The 16,548-nt window shown below is 36.7% G+C and overlaps 1 protein-coding gene across 1 annotated transcript in view; it reads left to right on the top strand.

The window, feature by feature from the left end:
- Positions 1–16,548, top strand: part of LRP2 (LDL receptor related protein 2) — a 196,547-nt gene that overhangs the window by 121,628 nt on the left and 58,371 nt on the right. The window contains exons 36-45 of the mRNA XM_019727374.2: positions 729–942; positions 2,038–2,277; positions 4,721–4,909; positions 6,875–7,795; positions 7,932–8,097; positions 8,481–8,639; positions 10,061–10,350; positions 11,091–11,294; positions 12,362–12,604; positions 15,359–15,484. Coding sequence (XP_019582933.2) covers positions 729–942; positions 2,038–2,277; positions 4,721–4,909; positions 6,875–7,795; positions 7,932–8,097; positions 8,481–8,639; positions 10,061–10,350; positions 11,091–11,294; positions 12,362–12,604; positions 15,359–15,484 — 2,752 coding nt within the window. The remainder of the gene's footprint in view (positions 1–728; positions 943–2,037; positions 2,278–4,720; positions 4,910–6,874; positions 7,796–7,931; positions 8,098–8,480; positions 8,640–10,060; positions 10,351–11,090; positions 11,295–12,361; positions 12,605–15,358; positions 15,485–16,548) is intronic.

Below are 16,548 nucleotides of genomic sequence, written 5' to 3'. Positions count from 1 at the left end.
GTCACTTTCCCGGGCACAACCTGCTCTTGTAATTGCTGGGCTCCCTTGTCCAGTGAGGAAGTACGTGAGACCTTGTTTGCCTCTCTTGCCAGTGCTCAGCTCACATCCTGGCACAGAGGAGGTACTTAGACATGTTTTCGGAATGAAATCAAACGAGCTATGTCTATAATTTGTTTTTCTTCTAGAAGCAGACAATTTGTCATTTTCCATTGGGACGTCTATTCTTGTGTGTTCTTTTCCAGTTTACCAAATCATTTTGACTAAGGCTTGTTACCTGTTCTGCTATAACAGCATTACTCTTTGCCCCATCCAGTCTTGCTGTCTTCTGTGATTGTGTGGAGCACGTTTCCTATCCCCGTTGCAGAAATTGTTGGTGGAGATGTTAAATGCGGGGTCAGTCAACTGTGTAATAGCCCACAGTTAGACATTAAATGCGTGTCCTTGACTAGAATATCACATGCAGGCCCGTTTTCTTCACCATGTGATCTGAGAAAAGTTGACTGACTTACTCGACTCCAGCTTCATTATCCGTGAAATGGGCACAATGACATTTGCCTGACCTACTGCTCTGTGCAGTTGTGACTATCAAATCAGAAAATAGATATGAAAAATGTCTGTAAAGGACAGAGTGCTGTATAAATTTGAGGTATTATTAAGAGAATATTAGTTTTAAATGTGTGTCTCATTTCACCAGGAATCAGTCTATAATGAAAACTCTGATCTTTTAGATTGAAAGAGGAAACGTGGATGGTACAGAGCGAATGGTCCTGGTAAACCAGCTTTCCCATCCTTGGGGAATTGCTGTTTATGGGCCTTTCCTTTATTATACTGATGAACATTATGAGGTCATTGAAAGAGTTGACAAGGCCACTGGGTCCAACAAAGTGGTCTTTCGAGATAATACTCCAGATCTGAGGGGCCTTCGAGTTTATCACAGACACAGTAAGTATTTGTTACTGAAACATATATATTCATGGATGAACAATATATTTACATATATACACTTATATAAACACATGCCCATACACAGACCCATGTACATACACATGCATGCAAATGGCTATTACCCAAAATATTTAAAAAATGATAATGTCTTAAATGTCTTAAGCATGGCTAAGTGTCAAAGACCAATTTGGCATCTGAAAGGCCAGATTGATTTCAGTGTAAGTTTATTTCCATTCTTTCCCCATCACTTTAAACTCCTTGTTTTGCTTTTGCTTCATAGCACTCGCTGACATATTATCCTATCTGTTTATTTCCTGTGTTTCGTGTTAGAATGTGACCTCCATAAGGGCAGTCATTTTATCTGTCTTGTTTCTTGCTCTCTACCCAGTGACTAGAATAGTTCTGGCACATTGAAGTGCTCAGTAAATATTAATTGAATTACTGCTGGGAAAGTGTTAACCAGATAGAATTTTTAATCTTAAAAGGAATACTCTTAGATGTTGCCTGTGTCAACATATTTTTTCCGAAATAATCTAACTTTTGATTTGACCCTTTAAATTAACATTATCACCTACAGATTATTTTTTATTATTTATTTTACTCTCTGACCAAAGATTATCAGTTTGTTAGCTGTCCTGTAACTAGTTTGCCACTTGGTGTTTATATTTATTGCATGTGGAAAAAAACCCTTTAAATACTCTTATTAATATACTTTATAAAAACTGCACATCACACTGTTGATCATATAATTAAACTGATATAATTTTAAATGCCAGCACTTAGGCCAAGAGTGGGAAAAAATTAGAATTTGTATACTGGCTGCCTTAATTCTTACAAGATTTGTGGAAGAAATACAATTGATGCTCCATTCTCTCACTATTATATAATAGGTGTGGTCCTGCTTTCATACCTTTAGGTGTTAGTTGCATAAATTCTAGTTTCTCTAATATTGTTTTGAGTTTGTTAACTCAGATATCATATTTTCTTATTTATTTTTATAGTGCATTATTTGGTGCTTTAATTTTAAATGTTTGAGATGGAGAGGCAAGTATGGAGGCTCAAAACTTATAAACTGATTTTGATTTCATTTAGATTCTGCCCAATCCTCAAATGGCTGTAGCAACAATGTGAATGGCTGTCAGCAGATCTGCCTGCCCGTACCAGGAGGACGGTTCTCATGCGCCTGTGCCACTGGATTTAAACTCAATCCTGATAATCAGACCTGCTCTCCATACAGTTCTTTCATTGTTGTTTCGATGCTGTCTGCAATCAGAGGCTTTAGCTTGGACTTGTCAGATCATTCAGAAGCCATGGTGCCAGTGGCAGGCCAAGGTATGCCAACTCCAATATAAGTCAGATTTGACTCCATCTGGTGCCACATGGAAATCCTTGGTGCCATAAATCATGTCTCTATGTTTAGATTCAGCACGTAATGAAGCTTGTCTTTCCCATTCAACTGTCTCAGCCTCGCGTGGTTCTCAAATTAGAGGGTGCAGCAGAATTGGAAGGCTTGTTGAAACCAGATCTGAGCCCCATCCCCAGGATTTCTGAGTTAATAGTCTGGGGTAGGGCTAGAGAATCTTCATTCCTTACAAGTTCCCAGGGCATGCTGACGTTGCCGGTTCCTGGACCACCCTGAGAATGACAGGCCTAGAGCAACACACAATGTAGCAGGAGATCACGAGAAGTATTACGGAGTTGGTGCTCAGAAGAACTGTACCCTGTTTCTGACTATTAATTAATGGAGGTTTAGGGTACAAGTATACTACTATTTAGAATAGTAATGAAATAGTCCCCAGTCTGATTTATCAATATATATTTGATGAGTTGAGTATTAGTCTTCTTAATAATTAATATTTTTGCAGCGCTTTTGGCTTGCGTACCATGAACATAGAAAAGGATCACTCGCTTCCTAGATGAGCCAAGAGGTTTCTAGGTGTGTGTTACCACAAGAGGAGCTAAGTGTTTAGTAGCATCATAAGCAGTATGTCACAGGCTAATGAAGAAAGGGAAGAAGAAAGGATGAAGGGAATGAAGGAGTGAGAGAAATGGTCAGAAAAGACAGAAAACCTATGGTGAAAGCTGTCAGTGTTCTGGCACTGCACATGCTCCTGCTGGATTCACATGTACTCATGGCTCATCTTTGTTTTCCCGTATCTAAAAAGTTATGCATCTGAGTTAACATCTTGTAAAGATATTATAAAGTCAATCATTTTTTTCTCCCAACTTTTCAGTTTGAAAAAATTTAAATGCAGAAAAGTTGAAAGGTACAGTTAACATCCTTAAACTCTTACCTACCATGTTTCCCCGAAAATAAGATCTAGCGGGACTGTCAGCTCTACTGCATCTTCTAGAGCAAAAATTAATGTAAGACCCTGTATTATATTTTATCATATTGTATTATAAATTATATTATAATAGACCCGGTCTTATATTATAGTAAAATAAGACCGGGTCTTGTATTAATTTTTGCTCCAAAAGACGCATTAGATCTGATTGTCCGGCTAGATCTTATTTTCGGGGAAACACGGTAGATTCAACAGTTGTTAACATTTCACCACATTTGAGCTCTCAATTTCTGTGTGGTTGTATGTGGGTGTGTATGCATGTGTATATATACATTTTAATGAACTTTTTGAAAATAAATCACAGATACCATGGTACTTCACCCCTACATACTTTAGCATGTAGCTCCTAAGGACATTATCATCTAATATTCATATTTATATTTCTCCAGTTGGCCTCAGAATATTATTATAGCTGTTGTTTTGTTCCAGCCAAGATCTAATCAAGATTCATACCTGCCCATACCATTGTATTTGGAATGTCTCCTGGTGTCATTTAAACTTTTTTTCAATTTACAGCTTGTACTTCCCATGAAATGAAAATTAAGTCTAATGGTTTGATTAAATTGGGGTTGAACACCAATTTTGCAAGAATACTTCATAGGTGATGCTGTGTACTTGACACAGAATCTTATTAAGAACATAATGTCACTTGTCCTTCTCTTTGTGATACTTAAACTTGATCAGTTGGTTAAGGTGGTCACCATGAAATCCCAGCCTTTTAACTGTATACGCGTCTTTTTCCCTTTGTAACTGGTGTGAAATCTTTGGGGTCATACTTTGGCACCCAATGAATACCTTGTTCTCCAAGTGCCTTTTACCCATTGGTTTTAGCAGCTATTGATGATTCTTATTTGAAACGATTAATTAGGATTGCAAAATGGTAATTTTTTTATTCTATCATTTCTTCTACATTTATTAGGTAATATTCTTCTAGGAAAGCTGTCCTTTTTACCCGGTTAATCTTTAAAAAATATTTATTATCACTATGAACTCCAGATTTTTCTTTTTTAACTCAATGTGTTATCAATCATTTAACATATTTACTCTTCTGATGCTCCAGTCGGTCCATTTTGACTAGGGGGATCCTCAAAGTGGCTGTGTTCTTTTGACATGATCTCATTCATGTTGAGTGCTTCCTTGCTTCCTGGTACCATGAGATGTTCCAGGCTCACCTCGTACTTCCCTACATCAAGCTGTCATCATCCATTTCTCCCAGGAGCCAGTGCTCCTTACTGTGGGAAATGTGAGAAACCAAGATCTGGGTGGTAGGTGTGCTTGTTTCGCCTGGGAAACAAACAGTTCTATTTTGTAACGGGGGCATAGTCAGAGCAGACAGTTGGGAATGAGGGTTTGAGAGGAAGGGTAGGCATTGAAAAGTTCTAGTTCCAGCAAGAGCCTTGTTTCATGATCTTTTTTAAACGTTCCAGGACGAAATGCACTGCATGTGGACGTGGATATAGCTTCCGGCTTTATTTATTGGTGTGATTTTAGCATCTCTGAGAAATCGTATAATGCAATCCGTAGAGTCAAACCAGATGGATCTGGTTTTACAAACATCATTACCCAAGGAATAGGAGAAAATGGAGTGCGGGGTATTGCAGTGGATTGGGTAGCAGGTAGGTAAGCTGTACAGTGATTTCATTGAAAGGTCTTTTGTGTTTGTATTTCTATCATCTTATTTTGTGCCAGAAAGTTTAGTCTAACATTATATATGCATCAGATCTGTTTCTCTGATAATAAAATATAATGTAAACCATGAAATGGAAATCATTTATTTTAAAGCTGAGCAGTTTTAGTTGCCAAATTCTTAATTGCTTCCTCTTGTTAATGTATAAAATTTCTTTTGATCATTAGGCACTAAATTGTAGTTCTGTTGAAATGCTGGGCCCAATATTACATTAACTTAGTTGTATTGATTCATGTACTTAATTTTGAATTACCATTCGTTTTTAATGCTACACTGAGAAACAAATGTATTAAATGTATTATAATTTTTAGAATATAACACCATTCTATAAAAATAGGTATCATTGAGTGTTAATCAATCTTGGTAAGTAGACATCACATAGAAATTCTAAAATGTATTATAAAAGTCTAGGTACTATAATAGAGTTTATTGCAAATAGTGAATATGGTAATATGGTCAAATAAGGCTTTAATTGGGTTCCTAAATCCCATTCCTGATTACAGATTTACTATGTTATTTCTGAGCGTGAGTGGTCTGTGGCTTATGGGCTAAATGCAGCACACTTGCCTATTGTAAATTAAGCTTTACTGGAACACAACTATGTCCATTTGTTTGTGTATCATCTTTGGCTGCTTTCATGCTACAATGGCAGAGTTGAGTACTTGCAAAAGAAATCATATGGTCTGAAAAGCCTAAAATGTTTATGATCTGGCCCTTTATAGAAGAAGTCTGCCAGCCCTGGATTAAAGTGTTGGAGTATACATATAGTGCAATTAGAGATAGGTAATGAAAAGAGTATATCAGTAATACTACATATTGGCCTGATTACTCTAGAGCCATTTTGAGTCAGATATAGAACAAAGTAGATGTGCCTTGGTAGATAATTTAATGACAGACTTTCAACTACATGGAATCAATTTGGGATCACTCTCTACTCATTATACTGTCTTCACACCATGGTCTTTTTGTTCTAGCATCTTCACTGTTCTGTAATACTCAAAGGCAAATGCACTTTTGTTTTGGTGGCTTTAGAAGGTACATGTGATGAGAACACCTATACTACCATGTTTCCCCTGAAATAAGACCTAGCCGGATCATTAGCTCTAATGCATCTTCTGGAGCAAAAATTAATGTAAGACCCGGTCTTATTTTAATATAATATAAAACCAGGTCTATAATATAATATAATAAATATAATATAATACCTGGTCTAATATAATATAATATAATATAATATAATATAATATAATATAATATAATACAATATAATATAATACAATACCAGGTCTTACATCAATTTTTGCTCCAGAAGATGCAGTAGAGCTGATGGTCTGGGTAGGTCTTATTTTCGGGGAAGCACAGTAGTTAGAAAGGCTAGGAAAAGATCCCATGTTAATAATGCTAAGCACAAAGATCACGTGATGACATTGATCCACAACCTGTGATCCTGCTGGGTCTCTCTCTTTGCTCCTTTCTTCATGTTGGAGAAGAAGTTATGCCATGATAATGTATATTTAGAGTCTTTGAAGATTCAGGTGTTAAACATTCAGGTAAAAGAGGAAAGACATTCTGGAAAATACATGTTTCAATAGAAAGTAGGTTATGACATTTGCTATGAATTCTAATGTGCTTTAGAAGCTGAAGATGGGCATGTTCTCTTTTAAATTTGAAGAAACAATCTCTTTAGATCCTAAGAGTTAATATTTATTTTTCTAAGTCTAAATGGAGACATTTATCATCTTGGAAAAGACAATATATATTGAGCCAAACCTCAAGGTTTTTTTGTTCAACAAGGTATTTTGTTCTGAATTTGAAGAAGTATCCTCTTATTTTATTTCATTTTATTTTTTTTTTGGTTTTCCATTCATCAGCATGCTCTTTTACTTTCCTGCAGGAAATCTTTATTTCATCAATGCCTTTGAATCTGAAGCACTGATAGAAGTTCTGAGGATCAATACCACCTACCGCCGTGTTCTCCTTAGAGTCACAGTGGATATGCCCAGGGATATTGTTGTAGACCCCAAGAACAGATACCTCTTCTGGGCTGACTATGGGCAAAACCCAAAGATTGAACGTTCTTTTCTTGACTGTACCAATCGAACTGTGCTTGTATCAGAGGGCATTGTCACACCACGGGGCTTGGCAGTGGACCATAGCAGTGGCTACATTTATTGGGTTGATGATACTTTAGATGTAATTTCAAGGATCAATATTGAGGGGAAGGAATTGAAAGTGATTCGATATGGCAGTCGTTACCCAACTCCTTATGCCATCACTGTTTTTGGAGATTCTATCATATGGGTAGACAGAAATTTAAAAAAAATCTTCCAAGCTAGCAAGGAGCCAGGGAACACAGAGCTGCCAGCAGTGATAAGGGACAATATCAACTGGCTAAGAGATGTGACCATCTTTGACCAGAGCGTCCAGCCCCGTTCACCAGCAGAGGTCAACAACAATCCTTGCTTGGAAAATAATGGTGGGTGCTCCCATCTCTGCTTTGCTCTTCCTGGATCACACACCCCAAAATGTGGCTGTGTTTTTGGGACTCTGAACAGTGATGGCAAGAGTTGTGCCATTCCAAAAGAAAATTTCCTCATCTTTGCCTTGGAGAATTCCTTGGGAAGCTTACACTTGGATCCTGAAGACCATAGCCCACCTTTCCAAGCAATAACTGTGGGAAGATATGCCATGGCCCTGGATTATGACAGCATGAATAACAGAATTTACTTCACACAAAATTTAGAAGCTAGACATGGCCAGATTTCCTATGTCAACATGAATGCAGGGATCAGTTCTCCCGTTGTCATTGTTTCAGGTAAGTGCTCTCCAGGTGCAGCTTATCTTAGAAGTTGACACAAGGGGATCAACACACGTGGATGACCCAGTAATTCTAAAATGCATATTGAGACTTTAATGTCTTTGTGTATGTGTGTTTGTTGGTATGTGTCCAGATATAGGGACTACTGACGGCATTGCTTTTGACTGGGTCAATAGAAGAATTTATTACAGTGACTATACCAACCAGACGATTAACTCCATGGCTGAGGATGGGTCTAAGCGCACTGTGATAGCCCACGTTACAAAGCCAAGAGCAATTGTGTTAGATCCTTGCGGAGGGTATGCCATCGTCTTCTTTACCATATTTCTGTCTACTTATTTCTGTAGGGATGGGGGCCTGAAATTATTTTATATTCATAGAGGGCCAACATTTTATGGGCTTGTAACAGTGTAGCTACAGACTCAAGGGTGAAAGGTCATGTATGACTTTACCTGGGAAGGAAATCATAGTTATGCTAGAAAGGTTGGCAGCATACTAGGGAGTCAATCCTCTGACTCAGTAGACCCCCTTTGGGCAAGTTATGTGGGTGGGAATGGAGTAGGGTTACGTTTGTCAAGTTAATGTCAATTTACAGTTAAAGAATGCTGCCATTCTTTTTTAACTAAAAAAGATTATGAATTTTCTTGTGATGAGTTAATTATGACTCCTTTTGGATGACTAGGTACATCTACTGGAGTTCCTGGGGTACTACTGCCAAAATTGAGAGAGCCACACTGGGAGGAAATTTTCGGGAACCCATTGTGAACAGCAGCCTGGTCTGGCCCAGTGGGCTCACTGTGGACCATGAGGAAGACCTTCTGTACTGGACAGATGCTAGTCTGTATGTGTCATTGGTTATTCATACAGGTGTTGATACGAAGAGTTTTTCTCCTGTTTCCAAAGGAGAGAGATTTGCATAATGTGATGAAAATAAAATATGCCAAAGAGACATGGCCAAATAGTAGAATCACAGTTTTATGAATGATATTCTAGCCTGGTGAACATACCTGTGAAAAGTGATCTATGTCATGAGATTGAATAATTATGAACTAAAAGGCATCTCAAGATGCTTTACTAGAGTTATTTTCAGCCATAATTACAAATGTAATCACTCAATTTATAATCTACAGACCCCATGTAACTACCATAAAATATGAATGACTTAAATGCACATGAATATTCTCTCTGGGCCTTAGTGTTCAGTGTCTTATAAAAACGTTTTCCTTTAGTCTTGACTTTCGGTCATCTTCTCAAATAGATCCTTGTTGAGCCAGCTTCTTCTCAGCCAATTTCATGTTTTCCTTAGAAACTTTTGTCAACTCTAATTTTATATTTTATATACTTCTCCAAGAAACCCTTGAAATTGTTCACATTCCAATTATCCTAATGGAATAGTTGAAGAGATGAGATGATTTTGTTTATTATGACTAGTATCTATATGTCAGAAATCTTAATTTTTCTTGCTTATATTATTACCGTGTTTCCCCGAAAATAAGACTTAGCCAGACGATCAGCTCTAATGCGTCTTTTGGAGCAAAAATTAGTATAAGACCCAGTCTTATTTACTATACTATAAGACCGGGAACATAACATAACGTAACGTAACGTAACGTCACGTAAGGTAACGTAACATAACGTCACATAACGTAACATAACGTAACATAAAGTAACATAACGCCAGGTCTTCTTATATTAATTTATGCTCCAAAAGACACATTAGAGCTAGTTGTCTGGCTAGGTCTTATTTTCGGGGAAACAGGGTATGTTTTAGGTCTTGTGACACTGAGCACCTAACAACCTGATCTTTTTTTCATTTTCTCATTTGAGACAAAGCAGTGATGTTTTGTGTCTAAATTTGGATTATTTTCCAGGTAAATACCTCAAGGTACTTAGTAAACGACAAATTGAAAAAGTCATTAAAGGAGTGGGAAGGGAAAAGTAATTAACATTTTGAGTGACTTTTATGTGCTAAACACCAAGTTCCACAGATTACATGTATTATTTCAGAATATTCTCTTATTACTAATATGAGTCTGGTTCTATTTATAGGATTACTTGTAGGTTATATTGATATTTGAAATCAATGATTTATATAGACCATTGTTTGATAAGCAAACCACCAGAAGAAACATTTCTTGTTGGCACATGCTTTACTTGAAAACAAAGTTGAGGGATGTGTAAAGCAATGACTAGGCTCTGGCATTGGGATGTCAATTATTCTTTCTGGATTACAGCATTTTTTTTTTTTAAACTTTGTTTTAGGCGCAAGATTGAACGCAGCACTTTAAAGGGCATGGAGAGGGAGGTCATTGTCAGCACAACCTTTCGTCCTTTTGGCTTGACTATCAATGGCCAGTACATTTACTGGACTGACTGGTCCACAAGAAAAATTTACCGAGCTAACAAATATGATGGGTCAGGCCAGACTGCAATGACCCCAAGTTTTCCCTCCCGGCTTACGGGTATTCGCTTTGTTGCAAAGGACCACCCACAGCAGTGCAGTAATCCTTGCGACCAGTTTAATGGGGGCTGCAGCCATATTTGTGCACCAGGTAAGACATTGCCCATGGATATAGAATCAAGGAGAGTAATAATAATGATGACAACTGGTAGGGAAAGCTGAAGGAATATTAAGCGCTAACAGGAGAACAAATTTTCCTTGATTTCAGGGTAATTAAAAAGTAGAGTTGGGGGGTTGCATGTTGACAGGAAGATTTTGACAGGTTTTGTTCCCTATTAGATATGGAGCTCTCTTACGAAAGCATTTTTAATTCAAGCTTGATGGAAATAGAAAGAAAAATGAGGGTTTGGCTGCCACACTTTATGATTTGAATAGAAATTCCATCATTGAGTTTATCTTTCTTATGAAAGGATTTAATTCATTCACTTAGGAAGTACTATTTATAGTTTGCAATATATCTAATATGATGTGTGATATGTGCTTCATAGTGTGTTTTATACAGAACAACAAATTCATAGGAAAGTGTGCCTTTTGATACCTTTGCTTTGCAGACTTTGCTGAGGAGGCAGAATCATTGCAATTGTTTCAATGTAGACAAAAGGTAGTTGTTTAAAGGTCAGGGTGAATTAGCTACATTTATTAATTGGTGGTTGTTGTTCTGATGGAAAAATGACTCAGAATGTAGTTGAAAGATTGATGGGAGCAGTTTCCATGGCTTGTCTTATAGCACATTTAATATAGAAGCTGTTACCAGTGCTATTCTGGAGGAGAATAAAATATGAATGTTTGCTACACAAATCGTTTGCTTTTTCTGGACCTACTTTTCTTCAGGTCCAAATGGTGCTGAGTGCCAGTGTCCACAGGGGCACCACTGGTATCTGGCCAACAACAATAAGCACTGCATTGTGGACAATGGTATACGGTGTGATGGTTCCAATTTCACTTGCCTCAACGGGCACTGCATCTTGGAGCAGTGGAAATGTGACAACAGCAACGACTGTGGGGACGGCAGTGATGAGCTGGAGAGTGTCTGTGGTGAGTTGGACTCTTGGGACGTTTGTTAGGAGCTCATGAAGTCTTTACGTCAAGGATTTGGTACAGTATCCTGCGGTGTGTGAATAGCTTTGAGCTTTGTGCCTCAGTATCCTGTTAGAATGGAAAATCCTGTTACTCTGAGTATCCAGACTGCATTTCTGCTAAATCACATATAAACTGATATACTGGGGGTGCCAAAAAAATGTATACGCATGACTTGCATTCATGTTTGGTATCAGTATGTATCAAGTATTATAATTTTAATGCAGTTTTTTCCTTTCTTAAAACGTGTATACATGTTTTTGACTCCCTCTGTATATGCTGTGGAGTAGCGTTTGATGCTTTATTAGGAAGCCCTTCTGTAGTGTTTAAGAGCAAAGGTACTGAATAAAAATCCTGACTGTGCCATTTACACAATCTGAATAGCCCTGGGAAAGTTACTTAACCTCTTTGAGCCTCAGGCATCTCATATGTAAAATGGAGCTATTACGAGGATTCTTGTGAGACATAAGAGAAACAATATATAAAAAGAAAGCATGAGACTTGATGCCTGTTAAGCATAACAGCATGGAACTAAGAACTCCAATAGGTGATTATTATCATTTTATTAATTTTCATAGAAGAAGGATCATTAATTCAATAATTTTACCAAAATCTTTCCCAATATTCAGCTTCCATCTGAATGGGGTGAGTAAAACACAATGGACTTTCTTAAGACTTTCTGAGGTTGGTTAGTGACCTTTTTCTAGTAGACTATATAATGGCGAAGAGTTTTTTTCCCCCCAAAGACACTCTATTTCATGCTTTTCTATGATTGAGATAAACTTTGAAATTGAGATGATAGAGAAATGGAGTAACTTTGCCATTTGCTTAAAAAAAGCACGCAACATATTTTGCTCTGTCTAACTAAATTAAGGTGTTGTCTCACTTTGCATGCAGTCCATTTTGCAGCCGTTTTTGCCTTGGAAGGTAAACTTGAAGTGTCTATTTTATTTGATTACATCTTTTTAGAAGTTAGGATAATGCTTTAATCAAGAGTTTACTTCACTGTGTTTTCTTCCTTTTAGCGTTTCACACTTGCCATTCGACAGCCTTCACCTGTGACAACGGGCGATGCGTCCAATATCGCTATCGCTGTGATCACTACAACGACTGTGGTGACAACAGTGATGAGGAAGGGTGCCTGTTCAGTGACTGTAATGCCACCACGGAATTTACTTGTAATAATAAAAGGTGCATACCTCTTGCGTTTGTCTGCAATGGTGTAAACAACTGCCATGATAATGATACTTCAGACGAGAAAAATTGCCGTAAGTTCATCTTAAGTACTTATTGTGCTTTGGGGTCTGAAGTCTTACATCATAAAAGATGAAATTTTTATATAAAAACAAAGTCTTTATGAAATAACAAAGAATTAAATATTCATGTAAAACATAAATTTCATTTAAATATATCTACTAAATGATTTTTTAAAAAGAACTCTACGTAATATTTGAATTATTTACATAAATTTATGGACCCATACAATTATTGATTACTTAAATCACCTTAAATATTTTATCCTTGGTTTATATATCTGTCAGTTAAAAATTTCATTTTCGACAAAATTTTTGATTGTTTTAAAACTACCAACATATTTCCTGACAGAAATTATTGCATAAATGTTTTGTGGGGAATGTTTGTTGTGCAAAAAGCTATACAGTATAGTGTTGACGGAAATGATTTTTTTCTTTTCATTTTTTTTTGGGGGGGGAAATTGCTTTTTCATTAATTGATTTTATTCAAAATTTCTGGGGTTTGCCCTTCAGCATCTTGGGAAAACAAAAAAGCAGAGTGTAAGTTCAAATGTATTTTCAGTTTAGATACATCTACATGCTTTGCTGCTTTTGTAGGGAGTTACCACAATATTTATTTGGGTATGCGTCAAAAAGAACTTTTTCTTACAGAAAATTGTAACCATACACCAAAGCAAAAAGAATTATATAATATACCCATCATCCAGGTTCAACATGGCCCATCTGTTTCATCTATCTCCCTCCACTTTTTTTCTGAGTATTTTAAAGCAGCTTCCAGTAGACATGCATATCAGTGATAGACATTTTGAAAAACAACTGCTATGCCATTATAATGCCTAGTAAAGTCACAATACTTAATTAATATCCTCTAGTACTCAGTACATATTCAAATTTTGTCACTTATCCCCAAAATGTCTTTTTCCAGTTGCTCTATTCAATAAGATTCAAAGTCTACACATGGATTTTGATTGTTATAACTCTTTAATATCTTTTATGCCACAACAGTTGCCATTGTTTTAAAATGCTATTGAATTGTCTTGTGGAATGTTCCACATTCTGGATGTGACTAATTGCATAATTGAGCCATTTAATATGTTACTTTATTCCTCTTATTTCTTACTAACTGGTATTTAGGCCTTGAGGTTTGAATGCATTAGGTTCAATTCTTTGGGTAAGAATACTTCATTGGTGGAACTGTGTAGGTCCTGTTGCATCACATTATGAGGCACATAGTGCTTGATTCCTCTTTAGGCGATGAAAAAATTAATTAGTGGATTAGAAGTCAGTCTGAATCTTCCCTTAGGAAGTTCCCATCAACCCTTCACCCAATGGTTTTAGCATCCACGGATGGTTGTTGCATAAATCCATTACTTCTTTAAGGGTTACAAAATAGGCATTTAAAAACTCTGCTATTCCATCCACATTGATTAGCTGAAGGTCCATAAAGAAGAAATTTCCCTTATCAACTATTTTGTTACCCTGAAATACAGTTATGTAGGATAAATGTTTGATGCTTTTCCTGTTTTTGTCAGTTTTCAGAGTAATATGTTGGTGAATAATGAGCTCTAAGTTTTTGTTTTGCTTTTAGTATTTTGTTAAACTCATGGATTTTACATATTTGACATATTTTACATACATGAGTTTTAAGGCACTAAAGTCATTTATTCTTTTGGATGTTCAATGGTCCTATCTCAGGCCAGCAGAGCTCTGCTTAGTTGGCTCCTCTGTTATTCTGACATGGTCCATTCAGTCTTCTATAGCTCAGACTTGTACATTTCCTGTCTCACACCTGGAAGTAACCACCTAGCGAAGGAGACCTCATTCCTTTTATGGTATTTGAAAGTTACCGTAGGGTTGGAGTACCCATTCCTATTGGTTTTCATTGCTTCTGAGCCTTTTCAGTGGCTAAAACTAGGAAATACAATTTTTTAAGGAAAAATATAAATTTGTGTTGGTATTTTCCATTTTAATTTAAGATTACAGGTTTTTTACCTAACTTCCTAGATTTTATAATCTTGTCTCTTTTCTTATGCTAAAAATCTTGGTTTCTAATGACATTAACATAATAACTGATTTGCTTTATTCTATAATAATTTCAAAATAACCACACAAATAATACCACTACCAATAAATCTACCAAATGTAATTTAAGATTTTAGGTCCTTGTTCTTAGATTATTTCCCTCTAGGGACATGCAGTTAAAAATACTGGTTTTAAAGTCATTTGAATTTTTTTTCTCTGTATGGTTATGCTATCAACTTGACTAACTATATTACCTTCATTTGTTACTATTTCCAAATTTTAGGATTTATATTCTTTTTCCCATTTTTATTTCATTGTTTTTATTTATTCAAAATGATGTCCATGGTTCCAAAGTCAAAATGATATGACGAAATGATATGACAGAAGTTTCTCATCCTGTCCTCTCCACCCTGTTCCCTCCTTACTAGTATTCTCAGTCTATCCATAGGGTGACAATTAAATTCGTTTATTTTTTCATTGTTTTTTTTTTAATACAAGCATCTCTCTCTCTGTCTCTCTCTGTCTCTCTCTCTGTGTGTCCCTTACCCTCCCTGCAGTATATATCTGCTGGAAATATCTTTCTATGGTGTTACTTAAGTGTCATGGATCTTGCCTCTGTGATAGCCTTCAAAATGCCTCCCTTCCGATGGTTTGAATTCTGCAATAGATCTGTTAGCATGAACATTCTTTATGGTATCTATATGTGGTGGACATATACCAAATGTTTATCGGGTTGTCTTTTTCAAGCTGATCGCACTTGCCAGCCTGGATTCACGAAATGTCACAGTACCAATATTTGTATTCCTCGTACTTACTTGTGTGACGGAGACAATGACTGTGGAGACATGAGTGACGAAAGCCCAACCTTCTGCGGTAATATAAGCCTGCTTCTCTTTCTGTGGTTCCAAGGATGCATGCCTTCAGCTAATACAAGATGTATGGCCTGGGTGTTTGGGATAGTTTCAATTTGTCATCTCAAATTGACCTTGTCAGTAGAAGCAATAGGCAGTTACTTTAGGAGATGATTGGAGGGGCATAAGAAGCCCCTCTCTGTTCCCTGGTTGGAGGTCCGACTCCATCTATTTCCCCAGAGACCTGCTGTGATACCTAATCTTCTACAATTGCAGAGCCATTTTTCTGAAAGTGGAAGGGCTTTTGCCTTCAGGAACTTCAGGCATAATTTGCATGTTAAGCCGTTATATTTACTCATAATATGGGTATGGTGGCCATTCATAATTTAAAGGATTTTTCTATTTTTAAATATGTTTGATTTTCAGAAACCTTTATTTCGTATTTAGCAATTTGGTTCAATCACAGTTTCCTGTATTTGTAGCTCAAATTAAAAGGCCTTTCTTAAACTTGATAATTTTGAGACTATTAGTATAAATAGATGCATAATTTAAGAATTCAGTAATTATCACCAGGCCAGGTTACAGTCCAAGAGCAGGAGTCAGTTATAGAAACAGCAGCAAGAAGAAACAGAATTCAGGATGTAGCTGTCAGATAAGGACACACAGATAGGAGCTAGTACTGTTTCTTTTAGGGACCTCTGCTTTCTTACTAGTTTTTTCCTGGCAAAATCATGGGCCAAAGCGAGGGAGCCTTGTAGATCAAAAGAATTACAAGGTCTGATTCTAGTTTGTATCCACATAACAATTTGGAAAATACTTTTGGCCTGAGCTACCTAAAGTTCCTGGAGAAAAGAACCAATATTCAAGCACAGGCAGAGTCATTTACTCAAACAAAAGCTCATATAACAAGGATGGGTAAGACCAGAACTTTGCTAATTCTCTAGAATCATGGTCTGACATGCTAAAGGTTGTGTGTGTGTGGTGAGCTCAGATATGGTTATGTTATTGTTTTGCTTTTAATCATTATTTCCATAGAACTTATTTAATTTTATGTTATGGCAGAAGCATGTCTTCACTTACATTAAT

The sequence above is a fragment of the Rhinolophus sinicus genome, linkage group LG01 (assembly GCF_036562045.2).
Source record: "Rhinolophus sinicus isolate RSC01 linkage group LG01, ASM3656204v1, whole genome shotgun sequence".
NCBI lineage: Eukaryota > Metazoa > Chordata > Mammalia > Chiroptera > Rhinolophidae > Rhinolophus > Rhinolophus sinicus.
Note: the sequence above shows the minus strand (reverse complement) of the source record. Positions and strands in the feature narration are given on the sequence as shown.